This window comes from Aptenodytes forsteri, unplaced genomic scaffold (genome assembly GCF_000699145.1).
Source record: "Aptenodytes forsteri isolate BGI_AS27 unplaced genomic scaffold, ASM69914v1 Scaffold278, whole genome shotgun sequence".
Taxonomy (NCBI): Eukaryota; Metazoa; Chordata; class Aves; order Sphenisciformes; family Spheniscidae; genus Aptenodytes; species Aptenodytes forsteri.
Genome location: NW_008795907.1, coordinates 508,978 through 536,035, shown reverse-complemented (window position 1 = coordinate 536,035; position 27,058 = coordinate 508,978). Strand labels below are relative to the sequence as shown.

At 38.9% G+C, this 27,058-nt stretch overlaps 1 protein-coding gene across 1 annotated transcript in view; it reads right to left on the bottom strand.

The window, feature by feature from the left end:
• The window catches only part of WWTR1 (WW domain containing transcription regulator 1), a 74,330-nt gene that overhangs the window by 4,782 nt on the left and 42,490 nt on the right, over positions 1 to 27,058 (bottom strand). Inside the window, exons 4-6 of the mRNA XM_009284329.1 lie at positions 11,982 to 12,181; positions 795 to 928; positions 135 to 247 (exon numbers count right to left, since the gene is read on the bottom strand). Coding sequence (XP_009282604.1) covers positions 135 to 247; positions 795 to 928; positions 11,982 to 12,181 — 447 coding nt within the window. The remainder of the gene's footprint in view (positions 1 to 134; positions 248 to 794; positions 929 to 11,981; positions 12,182 to 27,058) is intronic.

The following is a 27,058-nucleotide window of genomic DNA, read 5'->3' as shown; positions in this document are numbered from 1 at the left end:
AGTTTAGTCTCAGTCTGTTCTCTTGCGTAGGAAAGCGAGAGATTATCGTTCAATTATGCAATTATAAAGCATTACTGGTTATAGCACAAAGTTATTAGTATCATTATACTTTAAGCTAAATCAGAGTATTTTACCTGTATCCATCTCATCTACATTGCTGAGGAAATCTTCAGGTGTCGTTGGTATACTGTAGCATCCTAATCCCAAGCCACTGTCTGTACTCTGTTCCCTGGAATGGTATGGCCCACTATAAATTGAAACATGAAAAAGCCTCAGTAAAGATGTTCTGTTAGATATAGTCCCTGAACATGGTGTTTGAAAAAAGACAGCACAGTAGGTTAGATATTAAAGTTAAATACTGAGTCATTAAGCCTCATTCTCAATTGTTGGCCACTAACATGGTCATGTTATATCAGCCCAAATACAAAGCAACTGAAGTGAGGCCACTCTTAAATTTTGAAATACGCACGTGTATATATAACTCTCTAGACAAAAACAGTTCTGATAGCCTAAAAAAATAGACTTTATTTGTACTTAGGTAATGTAACTATTCTACCTAGTCTTCTACATACACCTACAGTACAATTCAGACCGCCTGTTACCATTTGTTTGATTTTTCTAAGATTCCTTCTTGAAGTATAAACTGAAAGATTTCAGGTCAGCCACTCGGCCGTACCCCCTGTTCACAGTAAGTACAAAAGAAGATGATATAGGAAACTACTTTAGAGAGACAGCTTTAAAAGTGTAGAGAAGGCAACAGAATCAATTGCCTAATGAAGAGGACATGAACTTGCCTTTTCAAGAAAGGATCAGATCCATTATTTGTAATGGGCCTCATGTCTTGTGTCATGGCAGGTGTATTCACAGCTGTCTGAACTGGGGCCATGTTTTCTGAGTCCATGGGAAGTTGTCTGCATAAAGCAGCTTCCTGAAAAGGCAAATAAATATAAGGGAAGGGTTATTCCAACAGCTGAGAAGTACTGCAGTCTTGTAACAAGCAAACGTGTAATATATACACATCTTATTTAGGAAAGTAATTCTAAACAATGTAACCGATGACTATTTGTTTACACTGGTGTGAAGAAAATCATGTAGACAGACAGCATCTTTTATACCCATCTGTGCTGGCTTAAAATACTGCAGAATCTACCTTTCAGTTACTATTACGGCTGGAAGCCAGTCCCATAGTTCAGCCAGCAGGCAGATGTGTTTGAGGACTTTCTAATCAGCTTCACACTAAACCAGAGAGCCTGTTTGCCTGTTTAAACTAGCCTCACTCTTTTTTCATGATGCAGATCACAAAATGCTCATATAAATGGCTTTACTGGCAGAGCTGTCACATTGGCAGCCTCTAGTGAGGGGCAGTGGCAAACAGCCAGGGGAAAGTCAAACCTTGAACAAGCACAACTACCTGCAGAATGACTGCACCTCTATAGCCCTGCTGGCCACAGAGATAATCCCTACAAAATCAAATTACCTATGTTAAAACTTAGGACAACTTGTGTGTCACCTCGTCATGGAACACTGATAGGCCTGCACATTACAACTGATTATTGACAGCCTGTCCACCATGGGTCAGCTAACTCCAGTTGAGGGTTTTCACATGCATACTAGAGCTGTGTAACACTCAAATTACAATTTCAGTTTACTGTTCAGTGAGGCCAAGTTCTCTGAGAGCTGGAGTAGCAATAATAAAGCAGTTTAAAACCTGCAGACTCAAATTTAATCTCCCATGTATCTGTTTCTAACAGCTTACCTTAAGTGAAATTGCTCTCAGTTTAAACTGGTGCAAAAGAGAGCAAAATCAGGCACTGAAACTATGTGAGTTGCTACTAGATGACATAATTTGCTATGTACCAAAGCAGAAGAATATCACGTGCAACCATAAAGTACTTAACATGTTAGAAGAAAACCACTGGAGCCAAGACTTTGACCCAATAATCTTTAGAATGAACCCTCTGCCTAATAATAAGCATCTGCCTAATGACCTGTCTCATGTACACTGTCTTTAGGATGACAAACGAGCAATGAGAGCCAAAGGAAACTTGTTTCAGAACTCTTCCTGAAAGATAAATTCTTCTAGCATTATCTCTGTGAAACAACCATGACATCTAGTGGTACAGAAGTCTATACAAAGGTTGTTTGGCTCCACGGGGATGTTCCAAACAAATATCCTAAGACCTTAAAATAATAAAGCTGTATCTGTTTTTTATCTAGTTTAATCAACATTTTTTTTAAATGAAATAAGCAAAGGAAATATTTCATTTAAATCCTAGTAGAAAACTTTTCTCCACTGAATCAGTCATTCACTCTCCCAAATACAGAAAAGATTAACATGTTTTTGAGGCTAGAATATGATGTTTTACTATGTTTTCAATTGCTTTCTTCATTGAGGAGGACCGGTCTGGTCTCTTCATGAATAATGTAATAATTATTCATTGGTAATTAACATATATTGATGTCCATTAATGCAATGTTTCCTTTATAATCAAATTATCAATATATTCACTGATTAATAATTTACATAGATGGTGTCATTATTTAGTAAGTGTTAAGAATAAATAGCCTGAAGATTCTTAATAGCTTATGTATGTCATTATATTTGTCAAGTGACAATTCTAATGGTGATGTTTCTATTTATAATTAAATCAGCTGGAGTCTGTGAAAATGTACAAACTTCAGAAAATGGGCAGACTGGCTTTTTTAACTGTCTACACATGAAGATACTGAAAGTATTTTTTTAAATATAAGAATAGCAACTACAGCAACACAAGCAAGGCTAATACTAGAAAGACAGTCAGAAAGAAAAAGAGAAAAGACAGCCAGAAAGAAAGAAATACTGAAAGAGAAAGGAAGAGAGACGAAAAGGAAGACAGATAAAATGAGGCAGGTTATACTTAGCTAAGATTTTTTTGTTGTTGTTAAAGCCCAATCCAGCAATGAATGTTTTTGGTACTTAGGCAGTGCATTTTCAAATCTCACTGGACATTGTTCTACACTGATAAAGATAAGATCAGAACAGGAAAAAAAAAAGAAAAAAAAAGCCTTTCCCCTAGTTTGCCAACATGTAAAATACATGTTGGTTATCATTCTGGTTGCTGTAATTTCTAAAAATCAAATGCTATTATTAAAAATAAAATGAGAACATCCTGTTCAAGATCCAAGTATTTGCCTCTTTCAGAATATTATGAATAAGTCCTAATTTGATGGAAATTATTTCTCTTTGCTACTTTGCACATGCGTTAGTGCACTGAAAATACTGCCCCAACACCACCCTTTTTTACTCTAAGGGTGATCGAACATTGGAACAGGTTTCCCAGAGAGGTTGTGGAGTCTCCATCCTTGGAGATATTCAAAACCTGACTGGATGCAGCCCTGAGCAACCTGCTGAAGTTGACCTTGCTTTGAGAAATGGAGTTGGACTAGACAATCTCTAGAGGTCCCTTCCAACCTCAACTATCCTGTGACTCTATGAATCAAAAAATGACCATGTGAATACATACATCTTTCTGTACAAGATACAGCTTTTCTGTTGGACAATCTTCTTAATAATTTCTTGCCAGCTGTGATGTCATTTTTTTTTCAATTATCAGACTGAAATTCAATTGTATTGCTCAATAGAACTGCACTGTATCAAACATAAGCTTGAAAATTTCTTGCCTTTAGGAGGTGGTGGACAATCTTTTCTGTATCCAGCAACTTCTCAATGGATCATATAGTAAAAATCAATGTCTCAACTTGTTGGGGATTGTGTTATGTGTGTGTTGGGGGGGTAGGGGAGAGCTTGCCAAGCTCCCTGCTCATTAAAGAGAAAAACTGAACTAAAAATATGCTGCCCAGAAAAATACTAAAGCTGAATAGTTGATAGTAATGATTAACCAGAGGTGACAAAAGCTAACAACCAACTGTTCGACCAGAGAGCAATGCCAAAGAAAATCTATGAAGGAAAAGTCATGTACCTGTAGAGAAGAAAGGCCATTATTTAAGGGTGTACTTGTTGACAATTAGTAGGTGGATTCACAGCAAGGGTTTTGAAACTCTCTTGATTAAAAATGCCAGATGCCTAGCAGGGATGATATTCTAGTGCCTTGTGTTTCCACAACAGGTAATGACGTACTGACAGCCTAAAGTTCTATCCGAGTAATCAATTTTACATAATTGTTCTCATTATACTGCCAAAGATAGCTTATTTCTGAGACTAGTAAATTCTATTACTTTGAAAGACTTGTATTCACTCCACTGCTTTCCACAGCCATTGTAGAAGTACTGTATTTAAGACAAAAGATGTGTACGAAGGAAGTGAGGAAAGGTTTCCAAACAACACTGAAAAATCTGTACAATTCCATGGAATTGTTTTTAAACATAGACAGAGATAAATCTCTTCTTTATGGAACACATTTCATTAAATGAGCACAGGAAACATGAGGCTTTTCTCATTCCTCTTGTCGTGCCTTCTTCCTTTGAGCTCATTACAGAAGCACAAACACACCTCTCCTCCCGTAAGTCTATGATTCCTCTGGTACCTTTCCAAAACAGCAAAACACGAAGCACTAGTAGAGATTTCTGAACCTCCAACTAATTAAAAAATGCAGTTGCACATAAAATCAAAGTACATTGCAAAAAACATAGTGTTGTTCACAAAGGGAATTTCACATCTTTAACCCTCCATGAAATAAATATTCTTCCTCTCACACTGAACTGCACAGAAATAGGCAAGAATTTCCTTGCAGTTTTTCATTTCTCTTACAGAATGACTCAAAAAATGCCCAGCCAAATAAACAACACTGAAAAGAGCAGAGAATCTACTCTACATCTACTGCTGCTGGATTGTTCCATCTGGCAAAAACAACCAATGCACCTACATTACCTAAATTTAGGTTAATACAGATACACAGGCTGCATTTTAAGGACACTCCTCCCAGAACAGCTTAAGTTCCAAGATGAGGTTTATCTAACGTGGAGTAAGCCACTCAACTACCAAGATCAGTATGTTTTTGTGAGTGCTGAAAGCCCTGGGCACAATGTGCAAACTCTTCATTGCATATGCAGTAAAACTGCTCTGAGCAGGCTTTGGAAGTCCAGTTCTAACCTCTAGTTGTTTTATGTTACACTAGAAGAAGACCTTTCTGATAATGCAATGTCTGTGCCACTTCAAGAAACAGCTACGACTGTACTTGGGACAACTAATTGTAGCTAACAGGAGCAAAGTGACAACAGAACAGGTTTTGTTGTGGGCCAGACGCCCAAGTGCGTGCCATGGGCAAGCTTGTAAAGGCCAAGCTGAAACCTGTGCTACTTCAATGTCACAGTTACTGGCCTTCTAACCTCAAGTTAGCCTATACTTGCTGCAACCTTACCTTCTTTTTACAGAATAGACACAGGCACTGCCTTTCTCCAGAAAGACACAAAGATTTTTCTGTATCATATTGTAAGGGGGAAAAACCTAAAACACTGGTAAGTTCTGTAACTTACTCCCTGTTTCCACAGTAATTTAATTTCCAGAAGTAGCTCAGAACAGACTATTAACAAAGTAAGAACAAGGGCTCAGAGACAACATTACTGCTGTAGGCTGTTTATCCTATGGTCAGTAAGATGAACAGTCAGCCATTTGAGAAGGATTTTTGTTGAATTTGAAGGTTTTTCACTGAACTGCCTTCCACAAATAGAAAAGCATTGCAAAATGTCCATTCTTTCCAGGGCTGGACTTACTGCTCCTGCACAAAGTGCTGTGAATTTCACATGTATTTGCAGTCCTTAATGCTGGCTGGCTGTTTTCTGTCCTGTAGCTGACCTATGCAATCAGGGAATTCAGATAGTGTTCTCTTTGGAAAACATGGTGCCAACTACTGCTTGGTCCAACAAGGGGAGATTCATACCCAGGTTTATTAATCATGTCCCCAGATACAGTAATTGGCCCTCCTAACTGCTAACTGCAGCAGGGCCAACAATCCATTCCAGGAATGTTTAATCTACTGCATGATTTAGACAGGCCTTGCAAACCAAGACAACTTGTGAGCTGAAAAGCCTCCAGCACCCTAAAGAAAGACTCACACTGGCATTTACAAAATCTCTTGTCTCTTCCTTGTTGCAAGAAACACTACATTTATTATAAAGTTACTTGATCTACTCTCACTTGGGGAACAGCGTGGCACCTCCCATGTCTGTATTTCAACATATTGCATGTTGCTTGTAATATTAACTCAACGTGTACTTTATAATATGGAACAACGGACTCCTGCATACTGGAGTCAAAGTTAGGCTGGGGAAGCAGAGTACTGTCTCTACCATACATTAAAGTGCTCTGCTGCTGCCTGATGCAGGTGATTTGTTCAGAAGTCACACTACAATTTTAGTACTGCTACAGATGTTAGACTTTGCTTCTTTGATATTATTACAACAATGGTTGATAGTAATGGATCAATTACACAATCATAAAAGCTGTGTGATAGCCTGTTATGTCCTGTTCTCTATTCTAAGCATGACTACAAGGTTCTTAAAAAGAATATTCAGGAATCTCCTACCCTAGGTTAAAAAGTCTGGCAAAAAAACCCAGAGACCTCTCGCAGCCCTGTGAATGGCAATATTACAGTTGCAAGCTACAAGAATAACCTTAGCTACTCTAATTACCTCTTAGCTCTCAAATACAGGAGTGCCTCCTGTTCGCCAGCAGAGACAATCCTTAGCATTTTGTTCAAAAAGGACCAAATGCCCATGATGATCCACTTGGCACTACAGCATATGCTATTTTAAAAAAACAAAGGGGATTTTCTAAATAAGTAACAAAACAAAATAAATTAAAAAACCCCACAGTACTCTGACATCACAAAGGCATGTCAAAAAGCTACACCAGTAGTTATTTGCGAAAAGTCCTATCACTGGTTACTTGGGAGAAGAGACCGACACCGACCTCGCTACAACCTCCTTTCAGGTAGTTGTAGAGAGCGATGAGGTCTCCCCTCAGCCTCCTTTTCTCCAGGCTAAACAGTCCCAGTTCCCTCAGCCGCTCCTCATAAGACTTGTTCTCCAGACCCCTCACCAGCCTCGTTGCCCTTCTCTGGACACGCTCCAGCACCTCAACGTCCTTCTTTAACAGCTTCAAAGCATTACAGTGAGTTGAATTATTCACTGCCTCTGAACACAATTCTGATGTAAACCCCTTTTTAGCTGTATGCCAGATTAATCTAGAAATTCATTGTCACATCTCCTGGAACCCTCCTTGGCAGAACTGAACTGAGCTCCATGCTTAGTGGCCAAACAGTCATTTCCAGCTAGGGGAGACGAGTGAGGGCATTTTTTATAGTGAGTTTACATTGCGTGTCACTGCAATTCCTTTTCTGCCAGTCCTCATACTTAGGGCAGAAGGTGAGACATCTAGATACTGCCTGTGCCATCAATAAATCAGACTACGGGCCAGTCTGTGCAGTGGAAAGAGCACAGCAGGGAATTTTTCCGTTCAGGCTGTAGCAGGCCAGTAAGGTTCTACTCTGCGAGGACAAATCAGTGATAAATCTTCCTCCGCATCCCCATACACTGCTCCTTCTACAGCCTCTTTTGAGCCCCTGTATCCTTCTGTGCACATATTTATGGAATAGGATCGGGGGATCAGAAAGGAACCTTTGAGTAGTGTTGCCTTTTTGTGACTATCCCCACCCTTCCAAACAAGGTGCAAGATGGCACTTGTGCACACAGAGAAGTGCAGGGACATCTTCCCTGTAGGACCCCTTCAACGATTTCTTACTGGCATCACCTCTAACCACTTCCATTTCCAAGAAGCTCTTGAGCAGCAAGCAGATTCTCCCTTTTCCTTTGGAAAGCTGACAAAAACAAATCAGTAAGAAAATTAACTCTTTCCAGAATGACAAAACTGAGTAAGGAAACATTTAAATAGAAGCTGTCATACTAGTTTTCTGAAATGCTGCCCTTCTTGCATGTACTCAGTCTGCATTTCTAGAGGCTTTACCAACTAAATGAAGAGGAGGACAAAGGAGGAAACAAATTCCCTAAGCAGAGATCTTCCAGAACCGCGTATTCGCCCCGGCTGGGTGTGCTGCTCCACCCAAGCAGCTGCAGCCAGGAACGGCTGTGGGGAGCCAGCAGCTGCTGCCAGGCTGAAAGGAGGTTTGTGACCCGCCAAAGGAATTCCTCCCCTCTCACTCAAACTCTCCGCACCTCCTCGCAGTTGCTAGCAGCAGTGTGCACACTTACTCAGCGTTTTTCCCTTAGATAGGTTACACTAGAAAAGCAAAAGCAACAGTGAAAGGGCAGGGCAGGGCAGGGCAGGAGTAACTGTACTTCAACAGTGACGACTCCAGAGGGATTTGTCACATTCTTCTCAGCTGCCAGGATTCAGGAGTGCTCAGGTTACTAACAGGAAAGTTCACAAAGTTCTGTTAGGAATGATGGATTTTGCATCTTGCTTTCCTTGGGTGGGACATACGTTCCCCAAGAGCTACACCAGTTCTGAAAACTTTAGTAATGCAAAGTAATATTGTCCTGCTTTATATAATGTGGAGCTCAAACAAACACCATAGGTGCAGGGTGGTACTGGGCATAATAAGTTGGAGGCTTAAGTACGGCACAGCTGCAGAGTGTTGTGTGTGTATTAGTTTCAAAGTAAAACACAGTCAGCAGAGCAGGGAAACCAGCCCTTGTGTTAATGGCACAACTGTTCTGAAGCTTAATTTGCTCTTGTCCTGAAGCAAGAACAGAGCCAAAGAGAGTAAAAATAGCTAAACACGTTATTAGCACGATGACAATTATGACTAAGCTCATACCAGATATCCCTACTCTCCTCCCACACCCATCTCTATTATGTTCTCAGCTCTTGATAGTAAAGGAGAAGGTATGCAAAAGACTTGAGATCACTGCTCAGGTCAGAGACCACCACCTTGAGCATAGTTCTGCACACACAGGTAATGTATCATAATTAAGGGTAATGGAAATTGAACATGGGCACAAGATGTTGGTGTCTGTACAGTTTCCAGACTCAGGTCTGAACCATGAAAGTCAGATTCAGCCCTGACATGAGCAGGTAAAAAAATTCAGAAACTTTAGTGGAATCATATCTGCCTTTCACCCCTGTTCAGCAAGAGCACTGAGCATTTGCTTAACTTTGAACATGTACATATATTCACCAAAGATGACAGGAATAATCACATGCTAAGATAGCCAAGTGTTGCTGCAGGAGCTATAGAAGCAGATATTTTTAATGCTTTTTTTTTCAAATGCAGCTAGATGGTGCTGTACAGTTTCAAACTATATTAATGAATTTTTGTTAATTACTTTTGTTAGAAATTTTTTTTACATTCTTATACGTGTATTTAGAGGAAGGAGGTAAAAGAGTAAAAATATAAATGAAGCAAATATATTGCTGTGAAGTGTTTTTACAAATACTCTCACTGACATTTTTGCGATTCTCTTGTCAGACATCCATTTTCATTTTGTTATCAATTTCTCTTTTACAAAAACCTACTACATGATATTATGTACATTCATCCTACATTTGGTCTTTCTGTCTGCACAAGTTACAAAGGTTCCAATGGTGTAACTGGAGAGAAATTTGACTTACATATAGTTTGTACATGGGAAGAAAAGCAGTCATATTCTTGTTGTTAGAAGTCTGTATTAGTATAAAGACCCATATCAAACTGCATTTTCTGTATATAAAGACAAAAAAGCACTTTCAAGACAATTCTAATAACCTTTAATTTGGTGAGCGATTGTAATAATGTCTATTATTACTTTTTGAAAAGTGATGTTTTGGTAAAATACAATTAAAAATTATTTGTTCTGAAATAAAAGCATGGAAAAAGAGCACCTCAAATTCTCAATCATTACAATCTTCTTCCATTAATTTTACTGAGATAGTATGTTTAAAAAAACCCAACAACATATTTAGCAAAACCAACATTCAAAGTATGCAGAGAGAAAACCAAAAAGCTGGCCGTTAATTTGAGGTTTTCATGACTGCTGCCTCTAAAAGATGACAAATCCTTTGTGAGCACATCTCCCTTCTGGTAAATCTGCTCTGCTCATCCAGATCTCTATTTCAGACCTAAAGGTTTTAAAGATGTATGTGTCCCTTTGCTACCCACAAAGTCTTCTAGAGGTCATTGAGATGCTCCAGCCTGTTTTCATCACTAATGTGTTTTCTCTCAGTCATTCTCCTCCAGACTTGGAAGAAAAAGTGCATCACTCGTCACTTGTGGCTCATCAAGCCATGACATATACTCTGCTACTCCTCCTCAGGGGGCATCTAAGTGTGAGGATTTTTCTTAGGCTTCTTTTTGCATTTTACACAAGTCACTAACATTTCAAAACATTACAGCAACTTATGGTTCTCTAATAAAATAAATCATCAGAAAAGTTCAGCCAATTGGCGTCATTAGCCCAGTAACAAACGTGCTTCTACCTGCTGCAAAGAAATGTCATACTGTATTTCTAAATGCAGTATGAACAAATGTTACCCTAAAATAACCACAGATTATGGTACAAACCCAAAGGCAAAAGGACTGAAGGCATGAAACAATAATTCCACAAAATTATTATTATTACTATTTCCACGGGGGATGGAAGTAAGGATGGGTAACCTGGGAGGAATACAGAGACACTGTCCGAGTATGCAGGGATGAGGTTAGGAAAGCTGAAGCCCAGTTGGAATTGAATCTGGCCAGGCGAGTCAAAGACAACAAGAAGGGCTTCTGTAAGTACCTAGGTGACAATAGGAAGGCTAGGGAAAATGTGGGCCCACTGCTTTTCCTATCAGGAGAGCTGCGACTGTTCAGCTTGGGGAAGAGCAGGCTCAGGGGGATCTCATCAATGTATATAAATACCTGCAGGGAAGGTGCAAAGAGGAAAGAGCCAGGCTCTTTCCAGTGGTGCCCAGTGACAGGACCAGAGGTGATGGGCACAAACTGACACACAGGAGGTTCCCTCTGAACATCAGGAAACACTTTGTCACTGTGAGAGTGACAGAGCACTGGCACAGGCTGCCCAAGGAGGTGGTGGAGTCTCCATCCTTGGAGGTATTCAGAAGCCATCTGGACATAGTCCTGGGCAACCGGCTCTAGGTGACCCTGCTTGAACAGAGGGGTTGGACCAGACAACCTCCAGAGGTCCCTTCCAACTTCAACCATTCTGTGATTTTGTGAAAGTTACCATTTTTAAAGGTACTTAGAACTGTAACTGCAGCATTTACAAGGCCACCAACAATGGTGTTATTCTCGACAAAATGTATTTCGTTCACACTGTTCCTGAGAGAAATAGGTTATTTATTTTCTCTTAAGGAAGCTGAGTAATATGCCATGCAAAACACATCATCATCAGTGGAGTTGTCCGTAACAGAAGAAACACAATTGTTAAAACTTTTTATTTCCTTAAGGCAGTGTAAAGGAAGTTACATACCTATCTTGTACAATATGAGCCATTATATAGAGCTGAAACTTAAGAAATAGAACAATAAACAAAACATCCACAAAAAATCATCTCTGGAAAGTCTTCAAATCAGAGGTATTCATGTAAGATGTGAATGTGATTTTATTTTAATCCAAAGGCAAAGGGTGCAAGTTATAGAGTTGGGATCAGAGTCAAGAACAACTCTGTATGTTCTGCCTTTATCTTCAGTGAAGCATGAACATCATCTACTATGCAAACCAAGTTAAACTGAGAATTAATCAGTGATAGTTGCTCAAGATTTATAAACAGACACAGAACAGAATTTGGTCCTTACACTACTATTATAGCTGGTAAGAAAGACACCAGGTCTGTAACTCCTGACAGATGGCCATTTTGTGTTCTGTTCAATGCTAGTTTAGAGAAAAAAAATGAAATGTTCTATTTATATAAACTTTTTGGTTACCCTTACCTAAAACAATGGTTAATCTTGACATAAAGTAACAGAGCTACTAATTGTACCTGGTAAAAATTTGGATGCATTGAACTAAAGGCTCCTGAACAAAATAAAAGAGTATCCTTGGCGTTACCTGTCGCAGTAACTCCTCCTGACGCATCCTAATTCGCTCCCTCTCCATCTGGATTCTCTGGAGCCTTAACTTTTGCTGCTGCTGTTGCTGTGTGGTCAGTGCACTGGGCAGGCTCAACAGTCCTGGCTGCGGAGTCTGGGGAGGACGACTCTGCTGCGACATGGCTGTGCTGGGTGTTATTTGGTGCTGGTGATTCATGACTGTGGGAAAGAAAATAAATCATGGCTGGTTAAGTAGAATTGTACTTTAAGATAGCAGAGGACCTAGGACACATGTTGCTCATTTACAGTGAGTATAGAGTTATTAGAATTATTGTATTTCAAATGACCGAGATAACTACTCCATCTGGCAAGATCTGGTACTAGTAATTGCTTAATAAATGATTTTTAATATTTCATATGTGTATAAAACATGAATACTTATAATACAGCAAGTATTTATATTCATCCCGGTATGTTCAAATATTTACCTAATGATATGTAGTAAATGACATACAAGTTTTTTTTAAATGAGAATTCCTCTACAAATGTGTGCCTATGATATGCAGTAAGCTAGTAAAAATGTTTTAAATCTTGACATTTTCTTTACTGACAGATCTAAATTAATTATTGTAAGAATAATTACCAGCATAAATAATGAGCACTGAGTGTGTTTTCCACCACTATGAAGGAGATACACACTTTTTTCAATGACACGGAGATGAGAGATGTTCCAGTTAAGAAGCAAACCTCGTAGGGGGTCCTGTTCCCTGGCAGGCTGTAGCCTTCCTGTATTATCATGGATGAGTCACAATCTCTGTGTACTTATCTATAAATGAGGGCTATTATTATTCTTATATCTTGCAGAAGTGTTTTAAGCACTCCTTACCTCACGGGCACTCACACATTACAGTAATGAAAAGCAGCTTGAGAACTGTAACCGAAGAAAAAAAGTTCATCTAATGAGATCCAGTGACAAGGTGGACTGTCAGAAGTTACAAAAGCAGCGCAATAAAAAGACACCAGAAACTATCACAAGCTACATCTTTCCGTAATATCCTTAACGTACTCTCACTTACTTTTTCAAAGCAGGTGAAATGCAAGGAAAAGATAATTAAATTGAATCTGTACCACATTCATAAATAAAAAAGCAAAGTAGTGAGAATCATTGCTAACTTTTCTTGATAGGTGTCTTTGTCTCTTTTGAACAAACACTGCACTTTTTTCCAAATGGCCTCAGCCATTCCGTGTTTCAGGGTGCAGTCAGTGTAAAGTCAGCTATCTGAGTTCACAGTATGAGAATTACTATCAACAGCAAAACAGTGTAATTGCAAGTTATTAATAGAATCATACCAGTTTCATTCTCAAACTCAGCAAAAATCTTTATCAATCTTTTACTGAAAGAACTGCCCAAATTCACTGCTGCTTTAGACAGTTACATCAGGCAAGAATCAAGTTTAATGAGTTCTTAAATGCAAGCCTGTATAAAATTAATCCAAAAAAGATGACAAGTTCAGGCCTCAGGAGTTACGTAAGTCAGGTAAGGCTGAATTTACAATTCATGGTTTCATTTGCAAACGAAAAAGATGTAATGAATTAGAGATTAAGGTGTCTGGTTTTAGACCTGATTTAACACAACAGAGGGATTTGTAACTCTCGTGAATTCTGGATATGCAAGCACCATACTGTATAGTTAATGTCTTACAAAGAAAACCAAAATAGTCTTTTGTACATTTGATTAACATCCAAAACCTTATCTGTTGGGGTATTCAGATTTGGAAATGAACCATTAATTCCCCACCTTTGGTAGGATATTCAAAAGGTTCGTCTGGGGAATAATTCCATAGATGGCAGGTGAGAAATGGGACCTTTTGTAAGCAAACCTGATTTATACCCATGTAAACCAGCTAAACCCTTTCACTTGCAGACAGAAGACTGCTGCTCAGACAGTTAATGTTGCTTAGACTGTTAATGTTACTTAAATCAACATAATCTTCTGGTCAAATTCAGAAACTATAAATCAGAGCAGAATTCTCTGTTGGATGGGCATTTTTATTGAGAGAACTGTTATGAAAGAAATTGCAAGTCTTTGTGTAGCTCCACAGGCACTCTGGTAATCACGCCACAAAGCTAAAATAATCATTTGGCACCTTTGACAGCAGGCATCACTTGGCCATGGAAACAGAAACACCCCTTCTCTCTAGAAATGTTTCCCTCTTAGTAGCAGGCTTGGAAAAAAACAGGAGGAAAACGAGGCAGAGAGGGGTAACTGCATAGCCTCTGCTTATACCTCCTTTTTCAGTAAAATATATCAGTTCCCAGCAACGCAACCTAATACCTTTTGTGAACCACAGAGTGAACAGTTCCTTCTTTTCCTTCCCCACCTCCACATTTCCAGTAAAAAACATATACAGTATCTAAAGCCAGTCTGGATTACAAGTGGTAGCCATGTACTGCTTTAAAAATTAATTGACATTTTTGCAAAGACTCTTTCACTAATGAGGCAACAGCATAATTAACAAAGCTCTTATCTTTTAACAAGAACACCTCAGATACTAAAATACTCTCTAGAAGAGATACAATATTTTTCTGTCCAAAGGACTAAGACTTGTATCTTCCTTTTTATCTTCCACTCATTGTTCTTACCATGTGAGAACTGAAATCTCAACTCAGTTCTATGCTTCTCAGATCTGAACATATTTATGCTATGTACATGTCTGACCTCAAAGGATACAGTACAGCAAGCACTGTTAGAAGTGTGCATTGGAAGAAATGGGTTGATGATTTTACAGCCTGGATCAAATGTGTGATACCCATACAATGCAAAATGCTGAACTTAACTCACTCTGGCAGTTCCAAGTTAAAATTTTTCTTGAAAGGCTGACTTTATGCTAGCCAGCTTTCTGCCAAATCAGGTACTGCCTTGCCTTTCCGCAAATGGAGTAAGGCAGGTACACAGGCATTAGGCCAGCACAAACTTTGCCCTGCTTCATTTGACAGAAATATTTACATGTGCTCACATCAGATCTGAATCAAAGTTCTCCTTCTGGGTGATCCAGTATCACACAGGTCCAGCATGTAAAGACTACGGAACCATTTGAGAGTGCAGCTGCATGATATTTTAGCTTCAGTGGCAAATCCAGCTCAAGAAATAATCCAAGTTAAAAGCAGCGCTGCAGTAATATAACCTTTTCACAGATTCAGTTTATGTGTGATCCACAAACAGCTGTATCCACACAAACAACATCATGCTTCCACATGAAACCAGAGTGTTGCCGTTTATCACCTCTTCCACACCCAGCTGCTTGTTCCTGCCCACGTGCTACCCCTTTTCCAAGCTGGCAAAAGCATTTTTGTGGCCACACAGCCAACTAAAAATTGCCTGGGGATAAAAAGAAGATATTTTCTGGCTAGATCAGTTCCCAGCAAGAGTAACTGGGTAGCCATGAAAATGCTTATGTGCAACCAATGTACGAGTCCAGGTGGGAAAAACAAGCTGGTTGCAGGAAAGACGGACCAAAGCCGGCACTGATCAGTAACTTTTCAGTAGTAAAAACCCAGAAAGGTTAGCAAGCTGTAGTGCTGAGAGGGGAAAGGTAGGAATGAGAGCTGGGTGCAGAAATCAAACCACTTTCATAATGGGAAAACAATATATGGAACCACATTTTAAGATACAGTGAATCTAGTCTTATTCACGTTAAAATAAGTAAGAAATATTAGAAGTACAATTATATAAATTATATCAGTGTAAATCTGGTGTTAAATTGCCAGGGCCATAAGCACTTAGGCAGGAATTTAACTCTTCTCATATCCATAAGCATGTGCTTGAATTTTTGGCATGTCAATGGTCGAATGAACAGAACAACCATGCTAAGAATCCAGGCTGGCTGAAGGATTATCACAACATAGTAAGTTCGCCATTCAAAAACTGCTTTCATCTAAGCAGCACATGCAAATGTTAGAACCAGGCAAAGTTAAGTAAAGATTAATAGCCTGTACGGTGCATCTGGGATACACTCAGGGCTAGTTGTAGTACTATTTGTCATGGCTATTTGTTGCCTTTGCTATATAAAATACTCCCTTCTTCTTCATCAGCTGATCGATACCCATGCTGTATCACAGCTGAAATTATACATGCAAGAAGGCAAAGAACAAGACAGTATAAAAATGCTGAGGAATACTTCTCCCTGAGCTATGGTCCCCAATAAACCTCCAAGTCATTTCTTCTCATGGGGACAGACAGAATATTTTGGTCCAATGAACTCTGTATCTTGGAGTAAATTACTTTTCTTTCAAGCAATACTATCCATTGTTACATACCATCAAAGAACTACAAGAAGCTCAGTACAATCAGTAAAGTAAGCATTCTCACACCTTGGACATTAGGAGTATAGAAATTACATCACACTGAATTTCCTACAAATCAAGTATGCCGTGTGTGATCATATTTCTAAGAAACAACAAAAATCCATTCTACTTCCAAAAAAAGTTATTTACATCATCTGGGTTTGATAAAGCTATAGCTGTGGCAAAGTTTTACAAGTTTCAGTGCAGGAAATGCACAGAAGGCAAAGGAGTAGGTAGGAGCCATCCTCAGTCTGTTCTACCACCTGCATTATTTGGCTCTGCTCCTCTTTCAATCAGTGCCTTTCTCCTCAGAGGTTTGTAGGTCTAAATCTCTGGACACAGGTCCACAGAAAAATAGATCTGTTCAAAACTACCACTAATTGGAATGGCTTTTAAAGAACCATTGATTTGGGTCATAGAGACAAACTTACCGAAGGTCATTTGAACTCACTGACACTACATTTTTCTCCAGCATACACTGCTTCAAGAAAAAATGGACTGAGATAACTCTCCAGTCAGTTTAAATACCAGACATCTACTTTAATAGCAGCCCAAACTGGATAGACTCAGAAACTTTAAGTATAGAGGAGTCATGTATCTGTGCTTTCAAACAAGTATAGATAGTTTTGTCAAGGTATCTGGATAGAGTATGTTTTTGATAAAGTCTAACTTAAAATGAAGCATTAAATTGATATGGTGATAAAATCGATTTTCTTTATTTAATATCACTGAAAACCAGTTTATAAATACACAGATGCTAAGGCCCAGGTTTTGATCCTACTGACTGCATAACAGCGTCATTCCACTTGAATTATTCTTGAGTGCAATCACGGTAACGTCCCATAAGCAAATTTAGGACATATGTGGTCTACTTTTGTGAAGTCAAATCCAGTTTTTGGGCATGTGCATGCACACTTATAATGCACATTAAGTTAATCTAACCTAGCTCAAAATAAATATTAACTGGAAATAAAAATAGTATAAAACACAAGACTGTTAGGCAATTCTTTTTTTCTATCTATTACAGCAAACAAAATGAAACCAAAAACTGGGGCATTCTGCAGCACTTCCCACAACAACTGCTGCATTCAGCTGCTCTAAATATATATCCTAAGGGTCAAAATGTTACATGTACAGTAATAAAAGAGCTGACTCTGGGAACTAGCTTGAAGAGTAATTAAATCATGGCAGATTTGCAAGTACTCTTTTGCATTGGTTCCACGGAAAGGCACTGAAATTATTATAAGCAAGCCTTCAGTTAATGTGTTAAGTTTTAGGGCTTTTCTATACCAGCAGTTCACATGTGATGGCATGTGGAACGTGTCCTCTGCAAAACAGCCTGTCCAAATGGTCCTCCAGACTTTTGAAAGGCACTGCCCATCACCTTCCTGGGGGCTACTGAAGGCTGGGACATATGAAAAGCAGCATATCATCTCTACTTTGAAACACTCCCAGAGGATGACTCACGAGGCCAAAGACATGCTGTGCACGGAAGATGAAGTGCTTTCTCCTTTTCCCCTCAGTCAATAGCCACCCTGCAGCCAACTGTCACTTTCCTCAGCACAGTTCTTAGCCCATGTTAGGTGATTTGGACACTGAAAAACTCCATACAGTTTGTGCACTAGCAAATACCCATAGGCAGCAAATAAATCCTTCATATGTGCAATCTCACATACATGAAGAGTCCCTGATTGAAGACAGGAAACATTCATAGAAAGCATGACTATGGCTCTCAGGAAAACAATATAACTGATAGCAAAATGTCTTCAAGTACCAGGGAAAATCTGAAACATCCAGGAAATGAAGAAAACAGTAACAGACAGTAGTGTTGAACAAGTGTATCGGCTCCAGCTAAAGGAGCTGTGAATTAAGAAAGAGACAGGCTGACTGAGAACGTAGTCTGGTAAGCACAGGAAGATAGTGGTGAAAATTCCCAGACTGTACACAACAGTCAAAAGACTGTGAGGAACAGAAACACTTTAAAATTTTTGGTGCCAGAGATACTCTTGGCATCTCACAGTGTTGTGTAAATGTAGTGATTGTCAGTATCAGTCATTTTCAGTGAAGAAGTCTGCAACTGCACAAGCAAGTCCAGTACTTCTGATGTCAAGCAATCCAAAGACACTGTATTGGCTCCTGACTTACCCAAGACAAAAGTTCTTCCTGTTTATGGTGCTAAGAATAGCATCCAGCATTGATATCCTCCAGATAAGCTAGGAGTGAAATACAGTGAATTTTCCAAGTATTACCTATATGGTTTGTTCAGAGTGCAGATTAGATTAATTACCTACGCAGATCAGTACTAGCTGCATCTAACAGGCATGGATTAGTCCTATGCTATATCCAGGGCCAGTTTGGGTCTAGAGGCAGCTTTATGACCTGTAGGTGGTGCAAAGCCCATGCTAACAAATCTTTCTGGACCTTGTGGAAAGCACGCAGGCATATCTAAACCACCTTTGCAACGTGCTTCCAGAATCAGGAGTTCTGGAGAGTATAGCACAGAGATGCCAGTGTGTCATCCAACATGACTTCTCCAGAGGCATGTAGATGTCACTTGATCCCCAAGTTAAGCCTCCTGGAACCCACAGACTGCAGTGCAGAGGCACCCACTTCATTTTGTGGAAGTGTATTATCACCAGCTTTGAAAGGATCATATCAGACCTGGGCTAGATCTTCATACAATTTCAGATTTGGGATTCCCTGCATGATGCTCTCAAGATAAAGAAAGATGACTGTACTACCTGAATGTACTCAGACTTATACTGAAAACTGCAGCTTCCTACATCAACAGCTATTATCTCTGAGAAATTCTGACCCGAGAAAATCGGAAGACCTAAAGAAAATGTCCAGGTCAAAGAACATAAAGAAAGCCTACCAATGATAAATGATCTTTCCATGTTCCCTGCAAACCTAGTGGCAGATGGAATACTTGAGACAAATGATGCACCGAAAGGAAATGCGGTGATGTTACACACAAAGCCAGAGGCACACAGACAGGCACTGGCAATACTAATGCGAAACCCGCAGCACTCATAATCCTCCTAAATGAACTATCGGCCCAGAAATCCTGCAGTTTGGCAGAGCAGTTAAAGCTACTGAATGATGCTTCAGAAAACCTAATGCAGCAGTGCTGCACAAGCTGCAACCAAAAGCATTTGCCATTGGAGTTCTGACAGATGGGGAAAAGGGACTTCCTGGTGAACTGAACAATTCCACTAGGAAGAATAGCTGGCTACAAGGCTTGGAGATGTTTGGCAGAAATCTGCATGTGCTGTACAGCGTGTGCAAGTACACAAAGCAAATCCATCAGTGGGGCTTACTGGGCATAGGTGGTTCAATATAGCGCAAATGTGCAGTAAGTCCATCCACAGTTTTTGAAAATTGCAGCTGTCCTGCTGTGACGGATTGGGCCCCCCACCAGCCAGCAACTAAGCCCCCACGCAGGCAGTCACTCAATTCCTCCCCCGCCAGCAGGATGGGGGAGAGAACTGGAAGAGCAAAAGCGAGAGAAACTTGTGAGCTGAGATAAAGACAGTTTAATAAGTGAGGCAAAGCCGTGCACACAAGCAAAGCAAAATAATTTATTCACAAGTTCCCATCAGCAGGCAGATGTTTAGCCACTTCCTGGAGAGCAGGTACTCAGCACATGTAAGGGTTACTTGGGAAGACAAATGCCATAACCATGAACATCCCCCCTTCCTCCTCCTTTCCTTGACCTTTTATTGCTGAGCATGGAATCATATGGTATGGAATATCCTCTTAGGTAATTCAGATCAGCTGTCCCGGCAGTGTCACCTCCCAATTTCTTGCGAACCCCCAGCCTACTTGCAGTGTGGAGGGGAAACTAGGAAAAAACAGAAAGCCTCAATGTTTTGCAAGCTCTGCTCAGGCATAGCCAAAACACTGGTGTGTTATCAACACTGTTTTAGTCACAAATCCAAAACACAGCACCATGGGGGCTGCTATGAAATTAACTCCATCCCAGCCAAACCCTGTACAAATGCAGGGTGAGTGCATAGCACTTGTATAGTAAACTAAATGCATCTGTAAAATACTGGACTTTCTGTTCAGATGCAGTACAACTGATCTGATGTACTCTTCAGTACCTTTCAGTCAGGATGATGGAAACTAGTAATTCAAAACCAATATTAAAAAAATCCTTAAGCTCTACCTGAATTCAAGTCTAGGTTAAAAAAGGAAACCACATCTGGAGGCAACTGGGCATACTGTAGCTCCACTGAGCTGGCTTCTCTGCTGGTGAGGAGATTGCAGATGTTTTCTAAGGTCTCAAACTTTCTGACTGCACAGGGAGACTATGGCAAGGTACATCTGGGAATAAACCAAAATACACTAGCGAGTGATTTGTGTTTTGATACATATGAAAAATAACTTCATCCCATACCAATCTTATTACAGAAAACATTTTTACTCATTGTAAAGTCAAAGGATCTGCTCATATTGGTCCCGTGTATGCTTCTCCACATTTCATGACAGAAAACATGATTGTTTCCTTTCACTGTGGCAAAAAATATGGAAGTTTCCAATGTATGTAGTCCTGGAATTATACAATTAATATGACTGGACCTTTCACAAAATAAATTAAAACCAAGATTCAGGTTTGCTGGAAACCTTTTTTGTGACCTGTTTTTTGTTGAAAATCATTACATATTTTTACCTCATCTATGCTTGCAAAAATGACACTGAAGTTTACCAATCTGAACAAATTGAAACACCACCCTAGACAGGACAATTCCAAAAGTAAGTCTGAATAGAATATCTGATTCTTGCTATTATCAACCTCTACTTTATACATCAATTGATAATGAAGTGTGCTTTTACAGGTAATTACCTGCATCTTTCTAGACATTTTCTTTACAGAATCAACACCATTAAAATCTGTGGTCACATTTGTCTCCCATATAATTGTGCCAACAGTTATGATCACTTAAAATGATTTCTCTCTTTTTTCTCTATCCCCCTCCTCCACACATTTTCTATGCACAACACTACGTGTAACGTCAGGTAAGTTTTTTATCCTGCAACGCTATCTACTTGGGCAAGAACCAACATCTAGGCAGAACTCCAGTCTCCTCAAAAGAAGTGTGGAAAAGTATGATGATATAGTTATTACAGGACCAAGACTTCTCCCTGCTTTTGCATTTTCCACTGTGTGAGTTCTTCAAACAACAAGAAAAAAAAATTTGAATAAACAGTAAGTTGCTTTTCTTAAGGGTAGAGCTACAACGATATGCACGGGGAAAACAGAAAAATACAGTACCTGGAATACTTTTAAGCATGTTTGAAATGTCTGATATTGTCTAGATTTCAATTAATAGCGAATCTTTAAATATACTAGCTGGAATGAAAAGAATCCCAACAGTGGAAAAACTACCCCTGTGGTATATATATATAAACTTAGTTTGAGCAAAGTCTTCTAGCTAACTGCTTTTCCCAGAACTAGTCAATTGAAGCAGAGCTGAACTCCTGTACTGAACAGTTCAGTAACACTGTTTCTGAATATAGCTGGTAACTTTGTCACTAAAGGTTTGAATGAGAGCAGTGAAGTCAAAGGAAAGTCTTGGGTCAACTCCAGTGAGCAACTTAACAATACAATGACATTCTACAAATCTCTGTTCCTTATGATATAATCATATGGCACATTTGTTGTGCTATTTACGCAATTTTATTAATGTCTGCTATTATTTATATTCAAATTCTGAATTTGTATTTGAATGCTATGAGGAACATAAAGGAGTTTGGGTTAAAAAAGAAAAACCTGCAGTTCACGCTCCAGCTAGACTACCCAATATGAATACTGATTTCAGTACAATGACACTTATCTAATAAATCAGTGACACTTGAACAACTCTTTTCAGTCTGTGGTCTGGGGACCCTTAGGACCTCTGGACTGTTTTTGAGAGGTCAAAAGGTAAGTAAGGAAAATCAACTGGTCTTCAGCAAGCTTAGATGCACTAGGCAGGGTTTGGGACTCCCAGTGTAACATCTGTAAGGTTCTGCAAACAAAGGAAAAATATGAAAAGCTCAAATCTACCACTCTATGGTAAAGGAGACTGGACATAACATAGCAGGTGAAAAGTATTCACCATTCTAGCAGACAGACTCAGGGTGGCCTTGAATTCAGTTCTCTTGGGGAAAAACAAATTTATTTTGCAAAATGAAGTAAGTCTCTTCAATAAACAGCCATTACACAATTTTCCAGCTCAAATGAAAGCGAGTAAAAATGTGGAGCTAAGTTCCAAACCTGGAGTATGTGGCCACAGTTTCATTGCAGTCCATGGAATTACAACTATTTAGTTCACATCTCGAGTTAGACCTATGTAATTTTCTTTTTCCAGTTAGATGAAAAATGAAAAAATTCTTTTATTGCTTTTGTTTGCTTTTAAATTAATAATTATATTTTAGTGAATTAGGTTTTCTGACATTGTAGGAGACTTTTCTGTTGATGACTTTGCTGGATATATACTAAGCAAGGGTTCTTTTGCGGGCAAGAGACTCTGCAAGTTGCAGAAGCCAGAACATGCAAGTGTAAACTGTTTCTGACATATGCATTGAACCGGTTGTACCAACTTTTATTATTTTAGTGTCAGAAGTGTCTGGATGCAACTGTGGATCTTTTTCTCTACTCTGTTTATAGGCAGCCCAGAGCCTTGTTCATATGAACTGGCCAGCATCAGGTGTCACGCAACACAGTCTGATGAAAAACAAATGTCTATAGAAGTTAAAAAAAAAAAAAAATGAACCCAGCCATATTACAGTTTTGACTTAGTCACCACGTTGTGAAGAAAAAAAGACTAGGCTCCCCTCCTTTTCTCTCTCCGCTTCTGCCAACAAAGAACTCCTTGTTTCACTTATTTCCCAGAAACAGCATTAGCCTTCCAACAAGGTCAGCAAAAAATGCTGCTTTTCAGTTCTGGTGCATTTTGTTCCAAAAATCTGTAAAGTATTAAACCAAAAAGTTGTACTATCCCAGTGCACAGAGACTCCTTTATTCAGATTTCTGGGCTGAAAATAGCTATACAGAAATTTCTCAACAGTTTCAACTGTTATGTTAAGTTCTGAGATATTCACGTTTAACTAATCTTTCCTGTCTTCAATGATTCAAGCTTAAAAAAACCCAAACGAACAACTTGGCAGGTGCAGCATCAAAGCTATGATTTAGCAGGAAGTTAGTGAAAAGATTAGAGATTTACTCTGTAAGCACTTTTAACAATAAATCAATAACAACAAATAACGGTGGGGGCTGCTTGACTGGAAAGACAGCTTTAATGCTAATGACCAATTACTGATGACCATTATTATTTAAAATATTTATTAAATTATTTTTACTTTTGTTTCATGCAGTCTTCAACTTTTGCATTTCATTCACTTTGAAACTGTGAAAATGACACTCCACTTTTGCACTGGCACATGTTTGGATTACTAACCTTGAAGGGAAATGCTTACACCAACAGGAACGTCTTTGTGTTAAAATTAAAAATTACTAGATTTTGAAACAATACCAACATCTCTTTTGAACACATCAACCTTTAACATTTCAGGTTTACTAGATAGTTGCTGGTTTAAAGGTGTGTGTCCTTTGAGATACCTGGATTTAATTGACCTGATACTGAAGTTAATTCCTATTAGTCTCTGGAACTATTAGCCACTGTCCTTAAAACATAAATGAATTACTCCATTTGAAATCTGCCTGATAAATTACTTCTTGAAAGTTTAAATCGTAAATAACAAAAAAACCCGTTCTCTTCCAGAGCTGTGTCATAAAACTCTCATTTCCACAGAACGTGCAAGTCCTCTACAATGCTTTCAGCTCTGTAAGTAGTATTTCATTAACCAGAAGCAGGTGCCAAAATTATTCACATTGACCACAACTGAATTGTGTCCGCTTCTTTCAGGATATCCAGTAATTAAAAATGACCTGAACAGGAAGCCTTTCCACTGTGCAGGTGTGTGAGGGTATGGGCTACACTGAGGGAAAAACATGTTCCTCTCAATGTTACGTATTTGTAGCCAAATTTCCAGCCAATGCAAACCAAGCCTTGCAAAATCTAGACCATTTCATGTATGTTAGTTATCACTAAAATACATGCCACCTGTTTTTAAACACTTCGGGAGTTTCTGCATTCTTATCTCCAGAGACTCACTTTGACACAGTAACCAAAACTGCATTTTATCATCCTCAAACAATAGTAGCTACACCTCTTTTATCATGGCAGGATATGGAAACTTTGGTTCATGTGTTTATTGCTCTTAGACAGGATTATTGCATTGTTTTATTGGCTGGATTTCCTGGCTGATTAAAAAAAAATGAAAGCAGAGACAAAGTGCCATAACCCCCAGTTGTATCCAGACCCAATTAAACTACCGATAGCAATACAGCTGAAAGCTAAGCTTTTTACATTCACGGATGAATTTCTATAACACAAACAGTTGTCAGTGTAAGAGGCTCTCCACGTTAAATTCTACTGTGTAATACATAATGTCTTTCACCTTAGAGAACCAGTGTATTTAATAGTTAAAACTATCCTGCTTGTATCACTTGGGTCATGCCTGCTGGTGGATCTTGATAGAGCAAGCTTCTAAGGTAAGGAGCTTTCTCTTCTTCGGAGAGAAAAAAAAGTAAAAATCAAATAGTTCTTTATCTGGAGTTTGACACAATAAGCTAATGTGGTTGAACTCTCAGGATCAATGAATACACTGACCCTAAACAAATTAACATTGGGCTTTCCACTATCTTATGCCTGAACTGCTTGATCTATAAAATGGAGATAAATATTACCAGCTTCTACCACAGTGGTGCCATGATGTTTTATTTTTCTTATACATTGTATTTACACATGATCTGATCAGGTGAAAGTGCAGGTGTCAAGTGCAAACAAAAGTTTATGTAGCGCCCCTCTCCCTCTGCCACAAATTGTTCTTTATAAAGTGTGTATTACATCTTCTGAAACTCCACCACCTAGTGTTGATGATACAACACCCATTTTCTTTACGGTGCCAGTCTCATGGCACATCCAGATAGAGTCTGGTCTTTTCATAAGAGCTTTTTAAGGAATTTGTGCATATAAATTCAAGCTGATCTATATAGAAAACATAAATACTATCAGAGAATTTTATTATTTTATGTCAAAATAAGTTGCAATTTGTTAAACTTGAAAAACATTTAAATGAAGACCAGATTGTGCTCACCAACTGGATGAAGAATATAATCACAAAAGAAATTTCTTTAAAACAGTTCAAAGGAAGCAGGATGAAAATAACAATGGGTTTGAGTGTTGCATAACATAGAATAGAGAAAGACTACAAAACAAGCAGCATTTAATTAAAAATTGTTGCAAAAGAAACTTTTGTAAGGATCTAGTTTTTTCCCCTAAATCTTGCTACACATAGCTAAAACCCATACTCCACAATCTTCTTACACCAGTGACTGCCATTAAGGCAGAATAGCTTCCCTAGCTTGGACTTAGGCTCTTCCAGAGAACAATTCAGTCATTTAAGTCAGGCAGTAGTTTGACCATTAGCTTGGTTGCACTGCAACTGCTCTCTCCTTCCTTTCATTCACAGGAAGTCCATGGAGCTCGGTCTCCTAATTCAGGAACCTAGGTTAGATGCCTAAAATAAGAGTGTACAAATACCCCTCCTTCTACGTATGGTCTTTGATTCTACCATAATAATGGAGTTGACTGGCAACAGATAGTTAATACTTTATCAATCAGCTGAAAAAGACTATGTTTCAGAATGGGCAGAAAACTAATACACGTGCAGATTCAGCATCAAAGTAAATGGGATTTATGAAGCACTTATGAAGATGCAGGAAATACACTGTTTCTGGTTGTCTTCAGTCCGAGGCTGATCATTTTCCCTCCTGCATTCCAACAACAAAATATATACTTAAAAGATTCCTGTTAATGTTGTCCTTTCCTTAGTATATCCATCTACAAACTGTCTTAGAAGTACAACAAAGGTAAAATATTTAGAAAAAGCAGACTGAACAAGTCTGAATATATGCTAACCTGCAACAATATGCTTTCAGTCTCTGGGACAAATTTCCCTTTTCATTCATGAAACTTCACTGAATTTAGTGATGGTGTGTAAGTGAGCATAGAAACCTGCCTAGCATGTATTAGTTTTCTGTAAATTTAACAAGATGCATCAAAGGAAGAAATACCTTCAGATGCCTTTGTTATATAACATGTAAAAAGTAATGCTTTAAATGTTAGTGAGAAAACTAACACTGCTGAAGTTATAAGAAAACCACTATGTGTAGCTCATAAATAGACAACATAAAATCACAGTAAGAAAAAAGGTAGAAAAATACAGCAGATTTTGTAAGGTATGTCTACTAATTTCAACCAATTTTCACTATATGTTTCTCTATGTCTCAAGCATAGGCATACTATGATTTGGTATCACTTAGTCACACTGTGCTTTTGACAGACTGTTTCTAAGTGACTGTCGTGGTTTAACCTCAGTCGGCAACTAAGCACCACGCAGCCGCTCGCTCACTCCTCCCCACGCAGTGGGATGGGGGAGAGAATTGGAAGAGCACAAGTGAGAAAAAGTCGTGGGTTGAGATAAAAACAGTTTAATAATTGAAATAAAATGATAATAATAATAATATGATAATAATAATAATAATACACAAAGCAAGTGATGCACAGTATAACTGCTCACCACTCGCCGACCGATGCCCAGCCAGTCCCCGAGCAGCAGCCCCCCCGGCCAGCTTTCCCC